The sequence below is a fragment of the Sapajus apella genome, unplaced genomic scaffold (genome assembly GCF_009761245.1).
Source record: "Sapajus apella isolate SASKATOON/1434 unplaced genomic scaffold, GSC_monkey_1.0 scaffold26, whole genome shotgun sequence".
Lineage (NCBI taxonomy): Eukaryota > Metazoa > Chordata > Mammalia > Primates > Cebidae > Sapajus > Sapajus apella.
The window spans coordinates 24,677,304-24,700,071 of NW_022436966.1; the positions used below are offsets into that span (position 1 = coordinate 24,677,304).

Genomic DNA, 22,768 nt, shown 5'->3' on the forward strand with positions numbered 1-22,768 from the left:
AAAGTGCTGGGATTACAGGCTTGAGCCACCGCGCCCGGCCGAGAGCTTCTTCTTTAGGTGATAAAAACATTCCAAAACTGACTGTAGTGACTTGCACATCCCTGTAAATACACTAAAAATCACTGAATTGTAAACTTTAATACATATATAGTATATAAATTATATCACAATAATGCTGTTTAAAAAGATCACAGTACCAGAAAAATTATGGCATTCTTTAAAGTGTTATTTAAACTGAAGTCCATTCAGTTACCCAAAAACACTGTTTTTCAAGCTAGGCCAAGGGGGAGCAAATGGAATTTTTTTACTACTAAAGCTCCCCTATGCTATTTGTTGGAAAGCTGCTACAAATTCTTTTGATTTCTTCCCTTCTATACAAAAAAAGAGGAAGGAAAGGAAGGGAATTAATATTTAACACATGTCCAATGCCTGATATTTTACATACTTTATTTTTATTACTTATTTATTTCGGAAACAGAGTGTTGCTTTGTCGCTCAGGCTGGAGTGCAGTGGTGTGGTCATTGCTCACTGCAGCCTTTACCTCCTTGGCTGAAGTGATCCTCCCACTTCAGCCTCCAGAGTAGCTGGGACTACAGGGAAGTACCCCTACATGTGGCTAATTTTTAAATTTCTTGCAGAGATGGGGGTCTCCCTGTGTTGCCCAGGCTAGTCTCAAACTCCTGACCTTAAGCAATCATCCCATCTCAGCCTCCCAACGTGCTGGGATGACAGGTGTGGGTTACCTCCCCTGTCTGTACATTCTTCATTTAACTCAATAATCACAACATTTAACTCCATTGTATATATGGGAAACCAGAAGTCCAGATAAGCCAGGAGTTTTGTCCAAGGTCATAAATGTATAAGGGGCTAGAGAATTTGAATTCAAGTTTTCCTGATGCCAGATCCTATGCTCCTCTTACTCTACTTAGCTAAACCATCTCCCTTTTCTGGCTTCTTGTACTCTCAAGTCCTTGAAATTGACCCATGAGCAACAAACATACTTACTTGGCAAGGCAAGAAGAGCTATGTAAGTCTGCAGCTTCTCAAACACAGCTGTCATTTTTTTCATGTCCTGGGACAGCTCTAGATTCCTGGCTCTTAAAGCAGATGTGCAAAGAGAGGATTCACATTCTTCTTCTAAACTAGGAATAGGCAGATTTTTAAGAAGTGAGCATCCCAAACAATTTTCAATTAGCTATTAGCAGCCAACTAAATTCTCAAATAACTATATCCAAGGAGAGATACTGCAGAAAAAGGAATTTGATCTCATTTGTATGGTTCCATTTTTTTTTTCCCATTTATTTATTTTATTGCATTTTAGGTTTTGGGGTACATGTGAAGAGCGTGCAAAATTGTTGCATAGGTACACACGTGGCAGTGTGATTTGCTGCCTTCCTCCCCATCACCTATATCTGGCATTTCTCCCCTTGCTATCTCTCTCCAGCTCCCCACCCCCCACCGTCCCTCCCCTATTTCCTCGGTTTTATTTTACAACATGATACATACACTGCTTGCTGCAAATACCAATGGAATAAGAGAGGATTCAATGGAATAACAGATAAAGGCACATGTTCATTATCTATCCTGAGAGTAGCACAAAACATTAAAATATTTTTGATTTTTTTTTTTTTTGTTGAGATAGAGTCTCACTCTGTCGCCAGGTTGGAGTACAGTGGCACAATCTCAGCTCACTGCAACCTCCACTTCCCACGTTCAAGTCATTCTCATGCCTCAGCTTCCTGAGTAGCTGGGATTACAGGCACCCACCACCACGCTAAGCTAATTTTTGTATTTTCACAGTAGAGTTGGGGTTTTGCCATGTTGGCCAGGCTGGTCTCCAACTCCTGACCTCAGATGATCCGCCCACCCTGGCTTCCCAAAGTGCTGGGATTACAGGCATGTACCACTGTGCCCGACCAAAATAAAGCCAAACAGATTTACAATGTAGAGGCTCAAATTTAAAAGCAAATGCTTAATGTTCATAAAATGCATTATTTTACCATTTCTAATTTTAAATAGTTACATGGGAAAACTTAATTATAAGGTTTTTTTTTTTTTTTAAATGTAGTGTCTTAGCTATTCATTTTAAAATGTGGAGGTAACCAAGCAAAAAAAAAAAAAAAAAGGTTTTAATACAAAGCCAAAAAAGGTAGCACAGGAGTCATAATCATATCCATTCCCTCTCCCTTAAAACTTCTCTTCTACTTTATTTACAGCAGACAGCTTCATTCCACTCTAAGCCCATTTACTACTCAACAACAGGTCATCTTGTCAATTAAAGTGGTATTTTTTTTTTTTTTTTTTTGAGATGGAGTCTCACTCTGTCAACAGGCTGGAGTGCAGTGGCACGACCTCAGCTCACTGCAACCTTCGCCTCCCGGGTTCAAGGGATTCTCTTGCCTCAGCCTCATGAGTAGCTGGGACTACAGGCAGGTGCCACCACACCCAGCTTATCTTTGTATTTTTAGTAGAGACAGCATTTCACCATGTTGGCCAGGATGGTCTTGATCTTTTGACCTCATGATCCACCCACCTCAGCCTCCTAAAGTGCTGGGATTACAGGCATGAAGTCACCTTGGCCGGCTATAAAGTGGTATTTAAATCAATGCTCCCAAAATTGCCACAAAACATGAATAACTCATGAAGCAGGGATGAAAGCATATGGGACAAAATATTCCAAAAGTAGAAAACTAGGCTTATGAAAGAATTCATCCAGTGTTTTAAAAAATATAATCCTGGAAAAAATGAAGCAGGATAAAATTCATAACCTTTTCAAATAGTAAATGTTTGTGCAATGGTTCTTAAACGAATTCTTCTTAAACATAAAGCCAAATCAAAGTTATAGTCAACTTTCATGTTAAATTCTAGAGTTGATTTTCAAAAAATCTTTAGTTATACTGAACTATAACATATAAGGATCTAAAATAAAACTATTACTTCATAATTATTAGTTTAAACAATAATTATCTGATTCCCAAAATCCTATCATATGCACAAATCATAGAAGTTGGTTACTAAAATGCCTTGTTAGGTTAGAATTAGGAAAGATGTCTCAATATATATTAATTTCTTTTAGCCAGGCATGGTGGCTCACACCTGTAATCCCAGCACTTTGGGAAGCCGAGGCAGGTGGATCACAAGGTCAGAAGTTCGAGACCAGTCTGGCTCATACAGTGAAATCCCATCTCTGCTAAAAATACAAAAAATTAGCCAGGTGTTGGTATACACCTGTAATCCCAGCTACTTGAGAGGCTGAGGCAGGAGAATCGTGTGAACCTGGGAGACAGAGGTTGCAGTGAGCCGAGATCGTGCCATTGCACTCCAGCCTAGGCGACAGTGCTGCAGGACTCCATCTCAAAAAAAAAAAAAAAAAATACATACATACATATATATATATATATATATATATGTGTGTGTGTGTGTGTGTGTGTGTGTGTGTGTGTAAATTTTTTAATAATAAAGTTTTATATTTTTGAAACGCTAAACTTACTACTTTAGTTTTACAAGGACCTATGAACTATAATTACTTTTATATTTTCTTTTCTTTTTTTTTTTTTTTGAGACAAGGATTCTATCACCTGGGATGAAGTAACAGCTCACTGAAGCCTCGAACTCCTGGGCGCAAGCAATTCTTCCATCTCAGCCTCCTAAGTAGCTGGGACTACAGGCATATGCCACCACTTCCAGCAAGTTTTCTTTTTATTTTCAGTAGAGACAGGTCTCCCTACAGCGCCCAGGCTGTTCTCAAATTCCTGGCCTCAAGTGATCTTCTTTCCTCTACTTCATAAGGTATTCGGATTACAGGCATGTGCCACCATGCCTGGCCTATATTCAGTATCCGTAATAGACCTATTTTTTTTTTTTTTTTTTTTGAGTCAGAGTCTAACTCTGCTGCCCATGCTGGTGTGCAGTGACATGACCTTGGCTCACTGCAACCTTCGCCTCCCAGGTTCAAGGGATTCTTCTGCCTCATGCCTCCTGAGTAGTTGGGACCACAGGCGTGCGCTACCACGCCCAGTTAATTTTTGTATTTTTAATAGATACAGGGTTTCACCATGTTGGCAAGGCTGATCTCAAACTCCTGACCTCAGGGAATCCACCCACCTTGGACTCTTAAGTGTTGGGACTACAGGCAAGAGCCACCACACCCAGCCAACCTACTTATTTTCTAAACCTTATTTTACTGTAAAATATTCTTTCTTTTATGTTCCAGTTGTATTGTTCTTTGATTTTTGTTTGTTTGTTTTTGAGATGGAGTCTCATTCTGGTGCCTACGCTGCAGTACAATGACTCGATATCAACTCACTGCAACCTTCACCTCCAGGTTCAAGTGATTCTCCTGCCTTAGCCTCCCAAGTAGCTGGGACTATAGGCATGTGCCACAATGCCCAGCTAATTTTTGTATTTTTAGTAGAGACGGGGTTTCACCATATTGACCAGGCTGATCTCGAACTCCTGACCTCAGGTGATCTACCCACCTCAGCCTCCCAAAGTGCTGGGATTACAGGTGTGAGCCACCACGCCCAGGCTTGATTTTTTTAAAAAGGGGCTAAATTTTAGAATGAAAAAATTTAAATGAAATAGCTGTCTTGGTATTTTTAAACCAGAAGTATCAAAACTTACAAGCAATATTATCAAATTTCCAGTAATATATATTATTTTCACTGCCGTTTTGGAAATTTAAGGTAGAATATCAAAGGTTACTAAATGACGTATCCTCTAAGGGCTAGAGTAGATAAGGTTTTTAGTTTATAACAGGTCACTAATAACAAATAAGAAAATATACCATTTCAAAGAAACCTAAAATGTATGGATCCTAACGTAGAAGGAAACTATTATTAACACCCATCTAGATGTTAACTGCAAAGGGATAACAATGGTAACCACAGTACAGAGCAACTCAAAGTCCGTAACTGACGGACTGCAATTCAACTTCCCTAAATTTAAGTTCATGCTGCTCAACCATGCTTTTCCTTTTTCATGAAAATCCAAACTGGGTGTGGAGCAGAAAAGTCTGGCAAATCACAAGAGGCACAAGTTACTATTTTATTAACGCCAGCCCAGATCAGGTTACACCCACAACTACCCACATTCCCTGGCCTCCAGGGGTAACTACCTTTTTAACTGATAGGGAAGAATCTTCCTAAGAAAACATATGTAGGAGGTTAAGTGTTCTGAAAAAGTTTTCAATTTCACAGTTGTCTCCTGGAAAAGAAAAATAATTTCAAAGTTAAAAGTGCTACTGGACAAAAGAGGAGCTCCCACTGTTCCAGAAGCAAAGCAAGAAGAAAATTACCAAGACAGTCACAGTATCCTCAGTGATACTTTCAAATAAATGAAGCATTCCTTCCTCAAGAGGGCGGACATAGGATGCATTTTCATGAAGGTATTGTGAGAACTAAATAGGAGGGAAAGAATTGTGAATTAAATCACTAGAAAATAACAAACATCAACACATTTCTAAATGGACCCACCGAATAACAAACGTACATTATAAACCTGATAACAGCTCACTGCAGCCTCAAACTCCTGTGCTCAAGTTTTGGAAACTTTTTTTTGGAAATTTGGCTTAAAAGCCAAACACAGATGTTCCCCTCTAATAGTCCCAGATGATACCCACAAGTCCCTATCCCATTCTAAATTGAGGAACTAGAAGAGGGGTGACACAATTAATAAGCAGGCATCAGAGGAAATAGGGAAGGGATATTGCATTAGAACCTAGGACCAACAGGTCAGCTTCCCTGAACATTTGCTTCTCCATAGGGAGTTTCCAGTTTAAAAAGAAAAAAAAAAAGACTGTATGACAAAATTTTTGTTTTTATATGCCTAATTTTGAAAAAACAAGCCTATTGAGGACAGCTTATTTTTATTGTTTATAGTATTTGGGGTTAACAAATTCTAAGAATGTAATTATCAAAATGACAAAAAAACCTTTTTTTGTTTTTGTTTTCGGAGACAGAATCTTACTCTGTACCCCAAGCTGAAGTGCAGTGGTGCAATCTTGGCTCACTGCAACCTGTTGCCCAGGCTGGTCTTGAACTCCTGAGGTCAAGCGATCCACCCGCCTCAGCCTCCCTCCCAAAGTACTACAATTACAGGTGTGTGCTACTATGCCTGGTCAGAAAGTATTTTTTTAATATTACAGGAAGTATAAAAGAAAGCATGACTACATTAAAATGTTGCAGTACTGTCTTCCCTATCCAGGTCTTCTGAAAGCTTTTTCCCACAATGATATTAAAGAGTATTTCAAAGGTCCAATGTTTAATTTTTATAAACTTCAATAGATGTATAGAGTCAGACCAAAATTGATGAAAGCCAAGCACCTACTGAGGGCTTCCTATACGTAAGGCATAATGATGATGATCCTAAAAGCTAATCCTTATTGGGTGCTTACTATATGCCAAGCACTGTTTTTAGTGCTTTATGTGTATTACCTTATTTAATCCTCAGATATGCTTACCTGTGAGGTAGGTATATCTCCCGTTTTAAAGATGAGAAAACTGAAGTGCAGAGGGTATATTTCCCAAGGGGATATAACTGAGAAAGTGGCAGAACTGGACTTGGAACCCAGGAAGTCTGACTCCTGAGTCCAAGTCTTTGCTGCACCAATAGGCACCTAGGGGACCCACGGGCATAAACACTATTCAAACCCTGAAAATACTGCATGATGCACAAAAGAAGTAGGGAATAAGAATCGGGTTATGTAGGAAGCGTGGCATGACTCATATTTCAGACTGCCACATCACAAGGCACTTAGAGCACACATCTATAGCAATTTCCCTTAATTTCCACCCTGTGAGAGCCAGCTTCTAAGGTGGTCTCAATTGTCCCCACCTCCTAGTATTTCTGGTTTTGTGTACTAGCCTTTCACATCGTTTCAAGGTTGGTCTGATCCGTGCGACCAATACGATATTGCAGAAGGATGATGTGTGACTACCTAGGCTGTGCCATAAAAGGCACTGGGGCTTCTACCTTGCTCTCTCTCAGACCGCTCACTATGAGAAATGTTAGCTGCCATTCATGAGGACACTCAAAGAGCCTTATGGCAAGGTCCAGGAAATAAGGAACTGAGGTTCCCAGCCAACAACTAGCACTAACTCACCAGGCACGTGAGTGGGCCACCTGGGATGCAAATCCCCCAGCTCCAGTGACATCCTGACTGAAACCTTATGAGAGATCATGAGCCAGCGAACTAGCTCCTCCATTCTGGACCCGCAGCAACTGTGAGATAGTAAATGTTTGTTGTTTTAAACTACTAAGTTTTAGGGTAATTTATCACATAGCAATACATAGCTAATATACTCACTAAGATTTATTTTATCCTTTTCAGTTAAATGAAATTTTGTAAGCTACCTTAAATTGTTTTTTAGGATTAGCAGGGGAGAAAAAAAAGGAAGGAAAAGAACAAAATCTAATGGCCCCAAAAAAGCACATGGACTGAAGGAAGTGACATTTAAACCCTGTCTGAGCCTCATTAACCCTGAAAATGCCCCTCAGGCTCAAGTGGATAAGCAGTTTGCCTCCCACTCCATAACTCGGCAGGAAGGAAAAAGTCAACTACACCACACAGGTTGTTTTGCTCCTAAACACGCCCCATGATGGAAGTTACACTGTGAGTACAATCAGGGAGAGAAAAGCCAGCAAATTAATTTTTCCAACAATAAAATGGCAATTTTCATTATGTCATCCCCTGATCAAAAAGCTACAAAGGCCTCAATCCTACAAACAAAGTGAAGGTCTATGTCTTGGCCTGCTCTTACGGGCCTTTCAGAACCTGGAGTCATTTTTTTCTCTTTCAACCTTACTTCCCATTCCTCCCCTTCTGAGGACTTCACATTTCAGACAAGACAGTTTGTTCATTATTCCTTCCCCATGCCTCACCTTACTTCCAACCACCCCCCACACCCTGCCCGCCACACTCCCTATGTTTTCCTCCTCCATGATTTTGCTCATGTCATTCTCTCTTCTGGGGGAAAAAGTGTATTCCACTTCTCTCCTCCTATTCAAACCCTGCTAATTTCTCAAGACAATTCAAATCTCCAAAGCATCTTTCCCAGACCTTACCACCTACAGCAACCTCCTTTCCCTGGTGATCTCATACCACTTACTGGCCATACCGCTCATTCACACTGAGGTCTTTAAAAAACTCCCCTAGGAACCAGACACAGTGGCTTATGCCTATAATCCCAACACTTTGGGAGGCTGAAGTGGGCAGATCACCTGAGGTCAGGAGTTCGAGACCAGCCTGGCCAACATGATGAAAACCTGGCTCTACTACAAATATGGAAAAAAAAAAAAAAAAAAAAAAAACTAGCCAGGGTGGTGGTAGACACCTGTAGTCCCAGCTACTTGGGAAGCTGAGGTGGGAGGATCGCTTGGGACCAGGAGGCAGAAGTTGCAGTGAACCAAGATTGTGCTACTGCACTCCAGCCTGGGCAACAGAGCGAGACTCCGCCTCAATAAAAAAACAAAAGAAAAAAAACCCTCCCTGATATGGTTTGGCTCTTTGTCCCCATCCAAATCTCATCTTCTAGCTCCCATAATTCCCACATGTTGTGGGAGGGACCCAGTGGGAGATTACTGAATCATGGGGGAGGGTCTTTCCAGTGCTGTTCTCCTGATAGTGAATGGGTCTAATGAGATTTAATGGTTTTAAAAATGGGAGTTTCCCTGCACAAGCACTCTTTTTGCCTGCCACAATCTATGTAAGATGTGACTTGCTCCTCCTTGACTTGATTGTGAGGCTTCCCCAGCCATGTGGAACTCTAAGTCTAATAAACCTCTTTCTTTTGTAAATTGCCCAGTCTCTGGTGTGTCTTTATCAGCAACATGAAAAAAGAGTAAAACACTTCTCTAGTATTTAATTTCTTAAGACTCTCCATTTTTGCCATATTTTATCTTGAGAGTAAAAACTATGACTTGTTATTTTTCCATGTCCTTTACAGTACTTGGATGGTGCACAGAAGTGGTCTAAAAACAAGTAATATCTCCCTATTTTGTTCAGGGCAAACAAAATGTATTCTGAATTAAACTTACCTTCTGATTCAATGGAGAGATAGTGTCGATGGCAGAATCAACAGGAAAAATCTGAATCCTCTGTTCTGTGTAGGTATGAAAGTTCAGAAGAGCCGTCACCAGATCCTGAACAAAAGCCAGGGCCTGCCCAGCAATATCTCGCATCTTCAGCTTTAAAATGAAACATGCACAAAGTCAACTATCACATTATTATCCTAAAATAACTTTATCGAGTCTGTTCTGGAGAAAACATTTGAATTCTAGTGTGATTATTCCTAAATTTAAATTCATCTGCTCCCACTTGAATTTTAATATTTCTATCTAAGTAAATTAGAAAGCCACCAGTTTTGGCAAATACACCTCCTGCACTTAACCCAGACCACTTAAGTATAAGTTCTACCAACCTACAAAAAAGTATGGCTCAAAACATTAGTACATCTCATAATTTGGTTCTAATGTCATCAGACAAGAGAGACAGCAAAAATCTGTGTAACTTATGAATGCAATAAAAAGCAAGCTACATTTGAATAAATGTATGAGAAACATGTAAGGCAATAGTTAAACACAATGACTCAATGCGCTATACAGAGGCCCAAACAACTAATTCTTGTTTCTGGAAAGTTTGATGTATACATAACTGAAAATAAAAACATGTACTTTATCCTTTACCTGGTGTCTCCTATTGTGGAGTGGAACATTCAGAGCATTATACTGACTATATTCTACAAAAGAAAAAGAATATACGTTAAGTCTCTCATTTCACATATAACGAAAAACAACTTAACTGAAAAATAATGAATTCTCTGAAGCAAAATCAGCTTTACATAAGAATTTAAAATGATCAACAGTACAGAATAATGGAATTTACATAGAATCAGTGGTTCCTCAGATAAAGTAATGCTTCCTGTCTTTTTTTAACTTCAGGCTTAAAAAAACCCGAACAAATCCTGTTTCCATTTCTAAGAAATCATTTCAAATACTGCCTTTGGGCTTCTCAAGACTACTTAGAAAGGCTCATGATGTTCTTGCTGTTTTCATTCTCCCTTCTAAAATAGCCCTACACAAAGCCGCCACACTAATCAGCCAAAAATACCGCTGTTTTCGTGACGCTACACTAATGGAAAAATCTATCACTGTCTGCCACTGTGGATCCCAATGACTTGATCCTAACTTTCCCGGATGGCATCACTATCTTTCTCAGTCTTCCTCTCTACCCTGGTCTGTCACGAATCTCTGGCAGCTTCCTCACACCTAGCCACGCCTCCTCAACCTCCTCCTTAATGAGCTGTATCTCTCCTCATCTCTATTCATCCCTTCAGCCACTCAAACCTGCCCTCCTCTGCCCAGGTTCTCAGTCAGAATAACCCCAGTGCCAAAATATGATTTGGAATGTTCCTGTGACATACTCACCCAGTTCTCTTTTATGTCTTCATTGCTACTCACTGGGCTTTGCACTCCCAGCTTGGTCTCCCGTCTACCAACACCTCTGCACACTTCTATCAGCCATCTTTCAGCCTTGCTTGTTTTGCTTCCCAGCCTCGTCTGTTGTTTCAACAATGCTTTTGCAAACACAAATCCCGAGTAAGGTCCACTACAATTTACTCTGTCTAACTCCAGAGGGCTTCAACTCTACTCAGCAATCCATAGTTTCATTGCTATGTGCCTATTTTATTTCCCATGACGTCTATCCCAAACCTTTTCTGTTCTGAGCTCCTAATACCATTCCTCCTCTCCTCCCTGCTACCCAATGGATAGGATGGCCTCTCCCTACACCGCCAAGAACAGAGCCAAAGCAAGAGTTCTTACACTCCCCACCCTCCACCTCGGTCTACTGCTTGCCCATCCTTTCCTCAGCTAACCGCCCCGGGCCCTTAACAGCAGCTGCTTCTGATCCCCTTAGGACCTCAGCACATAATCACTCCCTGCTTCCATCTTCAGTATCTCCTCATTACAAATAAAGCATTTGCTGCAGCTCATTTAACTCTGTCTCCACAATGAGTGTCTTCTATTACTCATATCACACTTAATTCTCTGCCCTGACTCCTGTCTCAGGCACATGCAGCCTTTTCTTTCACTTTCCCCATCTGTCAGCCTCTCATCCTTCTTCATTTCCTTCATCCCTACTGCTCATAAAACAGCATTGCTCTGCCTGTTTCCTGAGCACCCATTCACCTCAACTTCCTGTGCTGGCAATCTGGTGTCCACTTACACACTGCACAGAAGTGCTCCTCACAAAGGATACCAGTCCTCTCAAGGCCACAAAAGCCAGTCACCAAACCCAGTCTCCTTGCTGCATCACCCTCTGACCTCTCTATGCAATGTGCAGAACTGACCTGCACCACCAGGTTGAAACTCCCTTCTCCAGCTTCTACCCCACCCCATTTCCACAGCTCCTCTCTGTCTCCTGATCACTGGGATGGAGAACTCGCCAAGGACCCTGCACAGGCCTGACTGTACTGTGCACCCACCAATCCCAACACGAGGGATCCTTCAGCCCAACAGTGTTGACATTGGTTTCTCTCCTGAAGTCTAGTCTTTCACTTAGAAAAGCATACATCAACAGTTAGATAGATAGACATCAACCCATCTGTCAGAACATTAAACAACAACAAAGTTAACCTCGTTGTCTCTCACATAAACCTGCTCCTGTCTACCTCTTTCCTTTCAGTCAACTGCATCACCATCTTCCCAGTCACTGCATCACCATCTTCCCAGTCACTGCCCCTTTCTCCCTTGTCTCCTTGAAAGGACCAATCTGTTCCTTCTCCTTCCATAAGATCTTCCGCATCTCCCCAACAACCCAGGCTATGCCTTCATAATAGCATGCCAGGACTATCATCACAATAGTCTTTGACTCCCTTATCCCACCCCAAGGTAAACTACACTCTGTTGCCAGATTAACCTTGTGGGTAGACACAGCATCTTGATGTCCCCTGGCTCAAAAACGTCTCCAACAACCCCATGGCCTTATAAATTAAGTTCTCAGTCCCTAGACCAGAACACCAGGGTCTAGTCCCACTGTACCTTTCAGAACTTACATTTCCTTGCCCTCCACATCCTACACACCCTAAGCCTCCGGTCATACTGAATTGATTACTGCTCCTGAGGGCATGATTAACACCTTTTGTTCTATATACCATACTACATATAATTCCTTGGATTTTACCCTTATCTTTGCCCAATAAAACCTGCTCACATACCCACCCAGCTCAAAGCACCCTTTCTCTGGGAAGACTTCCCCACACCATGCCACCAGCAGTGATATCTCCTTCTCTGAAACCCCGGGAGGTTCTTTATGGCACAGTCTAGTTTATATTTTTGACATTTCTATATCTATCTCTGCCTTACCAGGCTATAAATTCCTTAAGGTAGAAATTTTGACTTATAAATTTTTGTATCCCCTATGATACTGAACTGTCTAGGCACTCAGCAAATGATCTCTAAATATTTCAGGACTAAAAGTAATAATCCACATGTGACATGAAAGGGACCTAAAACAGGGTGACAACTAGTATTAGAAAAGGAAGGATAAATCCAACATTCAGAAGGAAATTTTTAGAACCTAAAGATTAATGAATTGAGACAAGGCTTAAAGGGAAAATGCAATGCCACAGTTTCAAATCCAGTAAATCCAGCAGTATTTACATTAATGTAGAAGCTAGAAACAGGTGTTATTTTCAAAGGGGAATTTAAATTTTTTATACAATGATGACATGGGTTGATTTTAATCGTAAATCAAACTGCTATTTTTTGGCTGGGCACGGTGGCTCACACCTGTAGTCCCAGAACTTTGGGAGGCTGAGGCGGGTACATCACCTGAGGTCAGGAGTTTGAGACCAGCCTAGCCAACATGGTGAAACCCTGTCTCTACTAAAAATACAGAAATTAGCTGGGCGTGGGGGTGGGCACCTGTAATCCCAGCTACTTGGGAGACTGAGGCAGGAGAATCACTTGAACCCAGGAGGAGGAGGCTGCAGTGAGCAGAGACAGTACCACTGCACCCAGCCTGGGCAACAAGAGCAAAATTCCATCTCAAAAAAAAAAAAAAAAAAACCTGCTGTTTTTCTTTTTTTTCCCTCTTTCTTTTTTTAGGTGTTCCCTAAAATAAATTTAGGGGGAGTAAAATATTAATTTCAATCATGTGATTGTAGAAGAAGGAAATGTGCAGCAATTTGAATATAAGTTTCAAAATCTAAATAAATATTTTCTTTGTTTTTGAGGTTTTGACTTAATTCTTATCTAAAGGTTGCAAATTTGGCACCTATTACACATGTAAAGTAATATATTTTTTAACTTCTTTTTTGTTGTTCTTAGGAATGTAATTACCAGACCATTCCCAGGGTAAACAGGAAGTAAGGCTTAACCAACCTAACTTCCTAACTACTGCTGGGGATTGACCAAGGGGTAAGACATCATCAGTTTGAGAAGATTTAACTCCCACCGCCAAGCCTCATTTCCCCCACCTCAAACAACAATTTTTCTTGTACAAGTATTCAACTTTTTCAGTGAAGGTTGTTTTTTTACCTTGGTAAATGCTAAATACATGTCATCAAAAAATGTGGATTTGGACTTCACATTTTTTGTGAAGAAAAAGAAGACCAGCTTTGCAGTAGTTATATGACAATTTAAAATCTTCCTGTTAATTATGACTGCCACAGCCGATCAAATGAACAAAAAGAAAGCAATCCTCTGTTGGGCCAATTAAATTTTTTGCCCAATAGATAAGAAATTAAATAGTTGGCTACCACAGAAAGGTTCAAAGTTACAAATAATGGAAAACTGTACATAATACCTACTTGTATCGTTAAAAGGTACTTTTTCATTGATGATTGATAAGGATTCTTCTAATCTACCTGACAAATCTTCATGAAGGTTCTTTAACTGTAATTGACTGCAAGAAAAAAATACAAAGCCACATTCAATCTTTGAGTGAATCTTCATTTGTTTGTTCCCTCAACAGCTGGTAGCAGGCTTCTAGAGAACTACACCTGACATCTGGGATACTCTTGGCAGAGAGTTGTTAGAAGAAGAAGATAAAACACTAGCCTGGCTTCCAACGTCCCAGGGACTTCTGAGGAATGATGTGGAAGTTTGGAGGAATTTATCAGAGTCCCAGCATCTTAGACAACCTTACATGTATTTCCCCAAGCTCGAATTAATCTTAGAGCTACTTCAAAATCACAAATGTTCTCTTTACAACACATAAATATTCATCCTAGTATCACTACAGACATATTTTTTTTGAGTGTATATATTAGCCTTCTTTTCCCCTTGAGCTCAAAAGCTGATAATTAGTTTTATACACACAGGTACACGTCTAAAACATGCATATAATTCTACCAATGCAACAAAACTGGTTTGAGAAATTCACTTGATTGATCCCATTAAAACCTAAAATGTTATCAAACAAATGTTAGAATGGAATACACCTTTACCATGTCTAAGTAATATTTTGATTTTAAGACATATATCTCCAAATTAGATCACATAGCCTCCATTTTATTCAAGATGTACCATTAAAAGATTGGCATAGTGATGATCAGTCAGTTTTCCTTCCTGGGACTATCGGAGGCCCCTTCTGTTTAGAGTAGTTTCAAACAGAAAGTCTCCAATCCTCAGTGCAGAAACTCCAAAACGCCATCTGCCACGGCCCCCAAACACTTGCAGGCTGAGGACTAATGCACAGGTCACTCTAGAAAGCTTAAGGCCCCTTCTCAATATCTGAGAATTGAAAAGGACCCTGGAGACTACCTACTCCCATTTCCTCCTTTTAAATGTAAGACAGTTAAGACAGAGGAGCTGCTACAACCAAAACTGAAGTCTTCTGAGTTTCACTGCAGAACCCTCTTGGAATTCAAATTTTGACATACCATTCTTCCGTTCGAAGTCGACATTCCTTGGCTTCCTTTTCTAGAGTCTGAGATTTTACCTGAATTTCAGAAGAAAAAGAAAAGTGGATGGCTCAGGCTATAGATAGGAGCGCACTAAGTAAGACCCTCCAGGCAACAGTCTCACCAGAAATGACTAACTCTGTGTTCTATAAAGTGCATAGACAATTAATACAAAAGTCATAACTATTTTTTAGTGTGCTCTCACAATGGGGCTTACTTCTAGTTTAGCCTTGTCGTTCTGCAGCTTCTCAATGGTTTCCATGTACTTCCGGGTAAGACCGTCAACCACAGCTTGGTGCTGGGCTGCTTCTGTCTCCAGAGTGGCCAGCCGACTCCTCAACTCTGCTTCCACATGCTTGTGCTGCTCATCAGCTTCAAAAAACTAAAATGAGAAGACCATTTTCTCTCTCACAATATCCTAATATACATAAATGAGAAAAATAACAGCAGCGACTATTCACTGAGCAACTTCCATATGGTTCCATACTCTGACTATGTTAAACCCACACAGGCATTATCGCATTAAATCCTCACAGTATATCGGAAGCAGCTACTGTTATCCCTCTTTACAGATATGGAAACTCAAGCTTAAAAGAGTTACATAACTAGTCTAATGTCTCACAGCTAAAATATAGTAGAAATGAGATTTAAATGTAGGAAACCTCCTTCAAAGCCTGCACCTCCTACCTCTCAATCTCATGAATTTCTGATTTAAACAATGTCTGGGATACAGAGAATTCAACTGATCAGAGTGTAACTTTTCTACTAAGCTAACTTTTGCATGAAATAATCAAAATTAAAACAGGTGTTATTCTTAAAACAGATAAAGCTCTTTCCTGTAATTAGAGTCCAATACTAGTAAAGAATTATGAATACTCAGATATAAAATACACTGAGGTCAAAAACTTTATAAATGTTTCCAAAGACTGAAGTATGTGTATGTGTGTGGGTGTGTGTTTCCGACCACTTGACAAAAAAAAAAAATCAGGAGGTTATATATGCACCCTTCTCTGCACTATGACTCTTAGAATATGCTCAATAGTTTGGGGGGCAGGCAATGACTTTTCAACATTCCATAAATACCTGAGTGCCTGACATAAGTGAGACACTGTCCTGGGACTAGGCATAGAAAACATACATGGTTCATATCCTCAGAGACCTTACAGTTTAACAGGGGTACAGATAAAAACCAACTAAGTATCAGTAAATTAAAAAGCATACCTCTATTCCTGAAAAAAAAAGGGGGGGTAGGGAAGCAAACACCACTTATTGATAAGCTCCCATTTAAATTATACATGTAATCACTTCCTATATAAAATGAATAATTCTCAGCATATTTCTGCATTGTTAAGTTATAAAGCTATTCTGCTGTCTTCTGAACAAATGCATATACTTCAAAGCACACATCCACATTAAGATATGTATAATACTTAAGAAATGAGTAAGTGACACTGACGACCACAGAACACCCACGCAGACACAAAACACTCTTAGCTGCATTAGCTTTTCCACAATAAAAGATCACGGACCCATTTTTTAATTCATATAGAAAAACTGAAAGATTTTCTTACTTGTATATGCAACCGTTCATTCTCTTCTATCTTCTTTTGCAGATCTTCATCAAAGACACTCTTCTGCTCTTGACTCAACTGAGAAGAAGATTCTCCACTTTTCTGATGGAAAGAATAAGTTATGTCCACATAACTTTCATCCTTTAGAGAAACATCCTAAAGTACAAAGATTCTCTATCACCTTAGAAGCTTGTCTCTTCTATGTGTTCACCGTTCTCAAACAATCCTGCAAAAGGTATACAGTTCATCATTTAACTTTTCCTATGTGACACAAGTTGAAACTGCAAATACTGTAATGAGCAGGAAAGCGTGAAAGAGAAAAGAACAGATAAGGCTTACTATTCTTTGCAGATGAATTCAGGAGTAGTTCTGTTGGAGGATGGAGCAGACCCAGAAAACTCCAGCAATATAAAATATGCTCATAAATATCATTTCAATTTCAATTTGATCTTTTGTTTGGAAAATGAGAGTTATAGCAATTTCATGAGTCTGAGTTGTTAAACTCCATGAGAAATTGTAATAAGTTCTGTAACAGCATCCACAAAGTTTATACAAAAGTTCACATAAATTTCTAAGTTAAAAAATATATATAAAATAAAGCTACCATAAATAGGAAAATTCTCAAAGATTATTCAAAAATCCCTTCCTTTTAATTTTTTACTAATATGAACTTGTTCCACATAGAATAGCACTATTTAAAAGATAGAATAATGAGCATTTGTTTTCATGTAATACATAGAACTGAGACTATTCAAGCAACAGTCTAACAATGAAGCTGTGTTCAGACATCAGTCACCACCCTTCTCTGCCTTTTTTGTAGTCTCACTTCTCACTTAAAATGAAGTCACCTACCGATCCAATCTGAATCAGTGATTTAAAAGCCCTTTGAAAATGCAGTAGCCATATAAAAAGGAATTAAATATCCATCATGTTTGGAAAACAAGATGTGCCTAAGGAACACCGCAGAATGACATATTCAGGGTCCTCAGTGCTTCCAAATTTGATAAGCTTTAATTAAAATTTATTCTCAAGTACTACACCCAAACCTCTGCTAAACAGTCCTAGGCAGGGATATTAAGAACCCGAGGAGCATATCTGAAGTCCAGATAACTATTCTCTCCCCAAAGGTCTTTCAGAATTTCCAGGGCATGTATATCCTGAAAACGTTTCCTAAGTGATTCTAATACATATGTGTTATGTCCTCCCTGTTGCCTCCTTTATTTCAGCACTACCACTCTAATGAATCCTTCTATGTGGGGAAATGCATATGGGAAAACTATTAACATATTACTATGGCAGGCTGGGCACAGTGGCTCACGCCTGTAATCCCACCACTTTGGGAAGCTGAAGCAAGCAGATCACGATGTTGAGAGTTCAAGACCAGCCTGGCCAACAGGGTAAAACCTCATCTCTACTAAAAATACAAAAATTAGCCAGGTATGGTGGTGTGCGCCTGTAATCCCACCTACTAGGGAGGCTGAGGTAGGAGAATTGCTTGAACCTGGGAGGCAGAGGTTGCAGTGAGCCAAGATCGCACCATTGCACTCCAACTTGGGTGACAGAACAAGACTCTGTCTCGAAAAAAATAAAAATAAATAAATAATTATGGCAACTGCCCATTATATGGGACATATGGCCCTAGGTACTTTTTTTTTTTTTTTTTTTTGAGACAGAGTTTCGCTCTTGTTACCCAGGCTGGAGTGCAATGGCGCGATCTCGGCTCACCGCAACCTCCGCCTCCCGGGTTCAGGCAATTCTCCTGCCCCAGCTTCCTGAGTCGCTGGGATTACAGGCACGCGCCACCATGCCCAGCTAATTTTTTGTATTTTTAGTAGAGACGGGGTTTCACCATGTTGACCAGGATGGTCTCGATCGTGATCCACCCGCCTCGGCCTCCCACAGTGCTGGGATTACAGGCTTGAGCCACCGCGCTCGGCGGCCCTAGGTACTTTTACATGATCCCACAGAATCCTCACAACAAACCTGATATGCTTATTGACACTTTGCTGATAGAGAAACTAAGATTACAAGGTTAAAAATTGTGCCAAAAGTCATAGATTTATAAAAGGCAGGCAAAGAATTCAAGCCTAGGTTTAACTCTGCAGCCTATGCTCTTCTGGCCATTCTGTGCTCCTTCAGAGTCACTGTGCGCCTTCTTCTTCCCTTCTACCCATTCTACTGTTACTAAATACATACATACATATATAAATACATACACTGTGAAGTGTTAGTCGATATACATACAGGACTTAAAAACTCAATCACTACCTCTACCTCTACCCTTAAAAAAACAAAAAAGCAACTTCTTAATCACATAATGTTCAAAAGTACCAGATTATCCATCTTAGGGAAGTAAGAATCTTGCCTCACCATATAAAACCATAAGGGAAAAAATTCCTCTCTAAATCTCAAGACAAGAACACGAAACTGGCCTCATAAGAATAAATGCTAAGAAAATATATCTGCATTAAACTTACAAACCTAAAGTATGAGTGTTTCAACCACTACTTTCAAATGAGTAGTAACACTTTGACAATCTCCTTCATTTATCTGCTCAACCTTGGATTAACGGCAACTTGGTATAACCAAAAAATGTCAAAAATTTTGGCTAATATGAGATATTCCATTACCTCTTCTGAGCCACTAATTATGTACATTTGCTCCTAATAAATTCTTTAAAATTGACTATCAGATGAAAATGTCCCTAACATTTAATATATATTAATTATGAATGTCTCCTTTCTCAACCTACTATCCATGTGTTAACAACAGAACATTAAAAATTCAGGGCCAGGCATGATGGCTCACGCTCATAATCCCAGCACATAAGCTTATGCAGGTGGATCGCTTGAGCCCAAGAGTTCAAGATTAACCTGGATAATAATAGTGAAACCTCATCTCTACAAAAAGTACAAAAATAAGCCAAGCATAGCGGTGCGGGCCTCTAGTCTCAGCCACTAATGGGTCTGAGGTGGGAGGATCACTGAGCGTGGGTGCAGAGGCTGCAGTGAGCTGAGATCACACAACTGCACTCCAGCCTGGGCGGCAGAGCAAGACCCTGTCTCAAACAAACAAAAACATAATTCAGGAGTGGGGTCTTCTGTTAAAACCAGGATGGCCTATAGGTGTCTGTGACTAATCACAAGGTCACACTAACTTGCCCGTATTTGAACGTACCTTGTTTTTCTTGCCTCGTGGTTCACTTAGAGCTAGTTCATCTTGAAGTAGTTCTACCCTCTTGGCAAGCTGCAGATTTCGAAATGTCAAACTGTCCATTTCCTGTTGTAGTTTTCTCAGTGACTGGTCCTTCATTTTCAGTTGCTCCTATATCAAAGTGAAAAGAGATTGGTCCTCACAGTTTAGCTGTAAGGTTTAGATATTTTATTAAAAATTATTTTTGTTGTACCAAAATATAATCAAAACCTCTTGCTTTAGGAAATTCGGTTTGTATGTATATTGTTTCACTTCTTAAGTTTTTAACACTTTGTAAAAAGATCATCTTTTGGCTAAACCAAGTAAATTTAAAAATAAGGGCAACTATACTAAAGTAACATCATGATCAACTAAACATCCTATGACAGTGAACAGACACAAAGACTGAAGCTACAAACTTATAAACTTAGACATTCATTTATTTACTTACTTACTTATGAAACAGAATCTCGCTCTATCGCCCAAGCTGGAGTGCAGTGGCACAATCTCAGCTCACTGCAACCTCCACCACCTGCATTCAAGCAATTCTTGTACCTCAGCCTCCCAAGTGGCTGGGACTACAGGTGCACGCCACCATGCTTGGCTAATTTTTTTGTATTTTTAGTAGAGATGGGATTTTGCCATGTTGGCCAGGCTGGTCTCAAACTCCTGACCTCAGGTGATCTCCCCACCTCAGCCTCCAAAAGTGCTGGGATTACAGGCATGAGCCACCATGCCCGGCCAAACTTAGATATTTAAAGACAACCTCAGATTTATTGATAATTCCTTTCGGTCAACAAGACTGGGAAAAAATGTATTTGTATTCCATTTTTTCTGTAAATCCTCCCTGAATTTAAATTAGTCAAAATAAAGTCTTTGCGACACACTTAATTTTACTTCAACTATTCTGACATATCAAAGATAAAAATCAATATTACCATATCAAAAATATTTTAGATGCTATTCTATATTAATTCACTTTAAAGCTAAATGATAATAGAAACAAAAATCTAAAATATTCTGCTAACCTCTTTTGACACACCCTCTGCTGACCATTTTGTTCTGTTTATGCCATGATGGGGTAAGAAAATGAGAAACTAAAGAGAAATATTTAGTTCCATTCTATTTTTTAAGAGAATTATTCTAACCATATTTTACTTATGATGTTCTGACAACTTTTTATTCATTGATTATCAAACACAGATGGCCATATATTACTGTATATTTAAAGAACTGGGCTGGGCATGGTGGCTCATGCCTGAATCCCTGCACTTTGGGAGGCCAAGACAGGAGGATTGCTTAAGCAGCATAATGAGATCTCACCTCTATTTAAAAAAAAAAAAAGGAAAATAAAAAAATAAAGAACTATATGTTTACTAGTTTCACTGAAACAAACCATTATAAAACAAACAATTATAAAACATGGAGGTCATGTTTTAACAAATAGATGATTTCACTATATTGAAACAGCAACCTAGGCCAGGTGCGATAGCTCACACCTATAATCCCAGCATTTTGGGAGGCTGAGGAGGGGTGGATCACTTGAGGTCAGGAGCTCGAGACCAGCCTTGCCAACATGACAAAACTCTGAAGCTACTAAAAATACAAAAAATAAGCTGGGCACAAGAATTGCTTAAACTGGGGAGACAGAAGTTGCAGAGCTGAGATTGTGCCAGTGTACTCCAGCCTGGGTGACAGAGTGAGACTCTGTCTTAAAAAAAAAAAAAAAAAAAAAAAGGAACAGCAACCTAAAAACCACAGGCTGGTGTCTGCACTCTACTGACATTATCTGCATGTCGGAAGACTGCTAGAGGGATAGAACAATATGCTCCCATTAAGGAGAAAATTATTTTTTTTAACGTTTGTTTAGCAAAACCTTAATTTTTACCTGTAGTTCCAAGGTAAATTTAGGCCTAGCCCATGTCCAAGTTATCATGTCTTTCAAATTTTAAAAACTCAAATCAATAAACATTGATTACACCAAATAGTTCACTGAAGGGGTAAACCCAATAAAATTAAAAGCCTACTGTAACACAGGACATCCTAGTAAGTCCTGTCTAGCAAACTGGCAAACTGTCACTTATTGAAAAATAATTACAATGACTACTGTAATAAACAGTAAAACAAAAAATAATTTACTTTTTTCTCATAATTTATATTTTTATAATATATAACTATGCTTATAATCCTTAACATGAACTAATGCTCCAACTCCATTACCCAATCATTAATTTCAGAAAATATCTATCCCAGCCTCTCGCTAAACTCTAGTTTCTGCAATGGGGATGATAATGCTATCTGATCTCATAGGGTTGTTGTGAACATTAAATGAGGTCATGGATATAATGTACTTAGCACAATACCTGGTATACAGTGAGTGCTCAATCAATAGAACCAGCTGTCACCACTCCTAACACTGTTCTCACCAATGCTACCATCACAGAGTTAATCAAACACAACCAGCAACAGGAGGGCACAAAACACCAGTGCAGGCTACTAGGACAAACTAGGAAAGACTTTCCCCAGCAATAGGTTTAAATATTATTAGGAGATACAATGATCATTTTTTCAATAATTTTTGTAAAATAATAACTTGACTAATAAATCCTGGGTGGGGTGTTCAGAACCATCTCAGCCCTGAGACTGTGGTAGCAGCACCTGAGGAGGAGATGCTCAGAGACAGAATTCGCTCCCGTAGTATCCAACAACTGGTGACATAAAATGACATACTTCTGAGGCGTCATTGCCTAAGTGGAGCTATCTTAGACATATTAGTGATCAGGGGCTTCTCCAGAAAGAGACAGGATTTCTCTAAGTGGAATCCTAATCCCATCTGTCTTTAGAGAGCAGAGAAAGCAAGAAAGGGAAAGAGCAAAAGAGTGAGCTAGGCAGTATATTTAACTGAAACTTGGCCAAGAAAAACTACAAATCCTAGAATTAATCTATTCATTTAAAAATATCACTAAGCGGCCGGGCGCGGTAGCTCAAGCCTGTAATCCCAGCACTTTGGGAGGCCGAGGCGGGTGGATCACGAGGTCAAGAGATCGAGACCATCCTGGTCAACATGGTGAAACCCCGTCTCTACTAAAAAAAAAAAAA

General features: G+C 39.6%; 1 protein-coding gene across 6 annotated transcripts in view; it reads right to left on the reverse strand.

Moving 5' to 3' along the window:
- Positions 1 to 22,768, reverse strand: part of PPP1R21 (protein phosphatase 1 regulatory subunit 21) — an 85,777-nt gene that overhangs the window by 51,597 nt on the left and 11,412 nt on the right. For 5 of the 6 annotated variants that reach the window (XM_032292167.1, XM_032292172.1, XM_032292173.1 and 2 more), the window contains exons 3-12: positions 19,655 to 19,801; positions 16,478 to 16,579; positions 15,124 to 15,288; positions 14,886 to 14,944; positions 13,812 to 13,906; positions 9,685 to 9,737; positions 9,037 to 9,186; positions 5,297 to 5,398; positions 5,117 to 5,205; positions 1,006 to 1,142 (exon numbers count right to left, since the gene is read on the reverse strand). In XM_032292167.1, coding sequence (XP_032148058.1) covers positions 1,006 to 1,142; positions 5,117 to 5,205; positions 5,297 to 5,398; positions 9,037 to 9,186; positions 9,685 to 9,737; positions 13,812 to 13,906; positions 14,886 to 14,944; positions 15,124 to 15,288; positions 16,478 to 16,579; positions 19,655 to 19,801 — 1,099 coding nt within the window. Of the gene's footprint in view, positions 1 to 1,005; positions 1,143 to 5,116; positions 5,206 to 5,296; positions 5,399 to 9,036; positions 9,187 to 9,684; positions 9,738 to 13,811; positions 13,907 to 14,885; positions 14,945 to 15,123; positions 15,289 to 16,477; positions 16,580 to 19,654; positions 19,841 to 22,768 lie in introns of all 6 variants that reach the window. The other variant, XM_032292170.1, reaches the window with a different exon arrangement.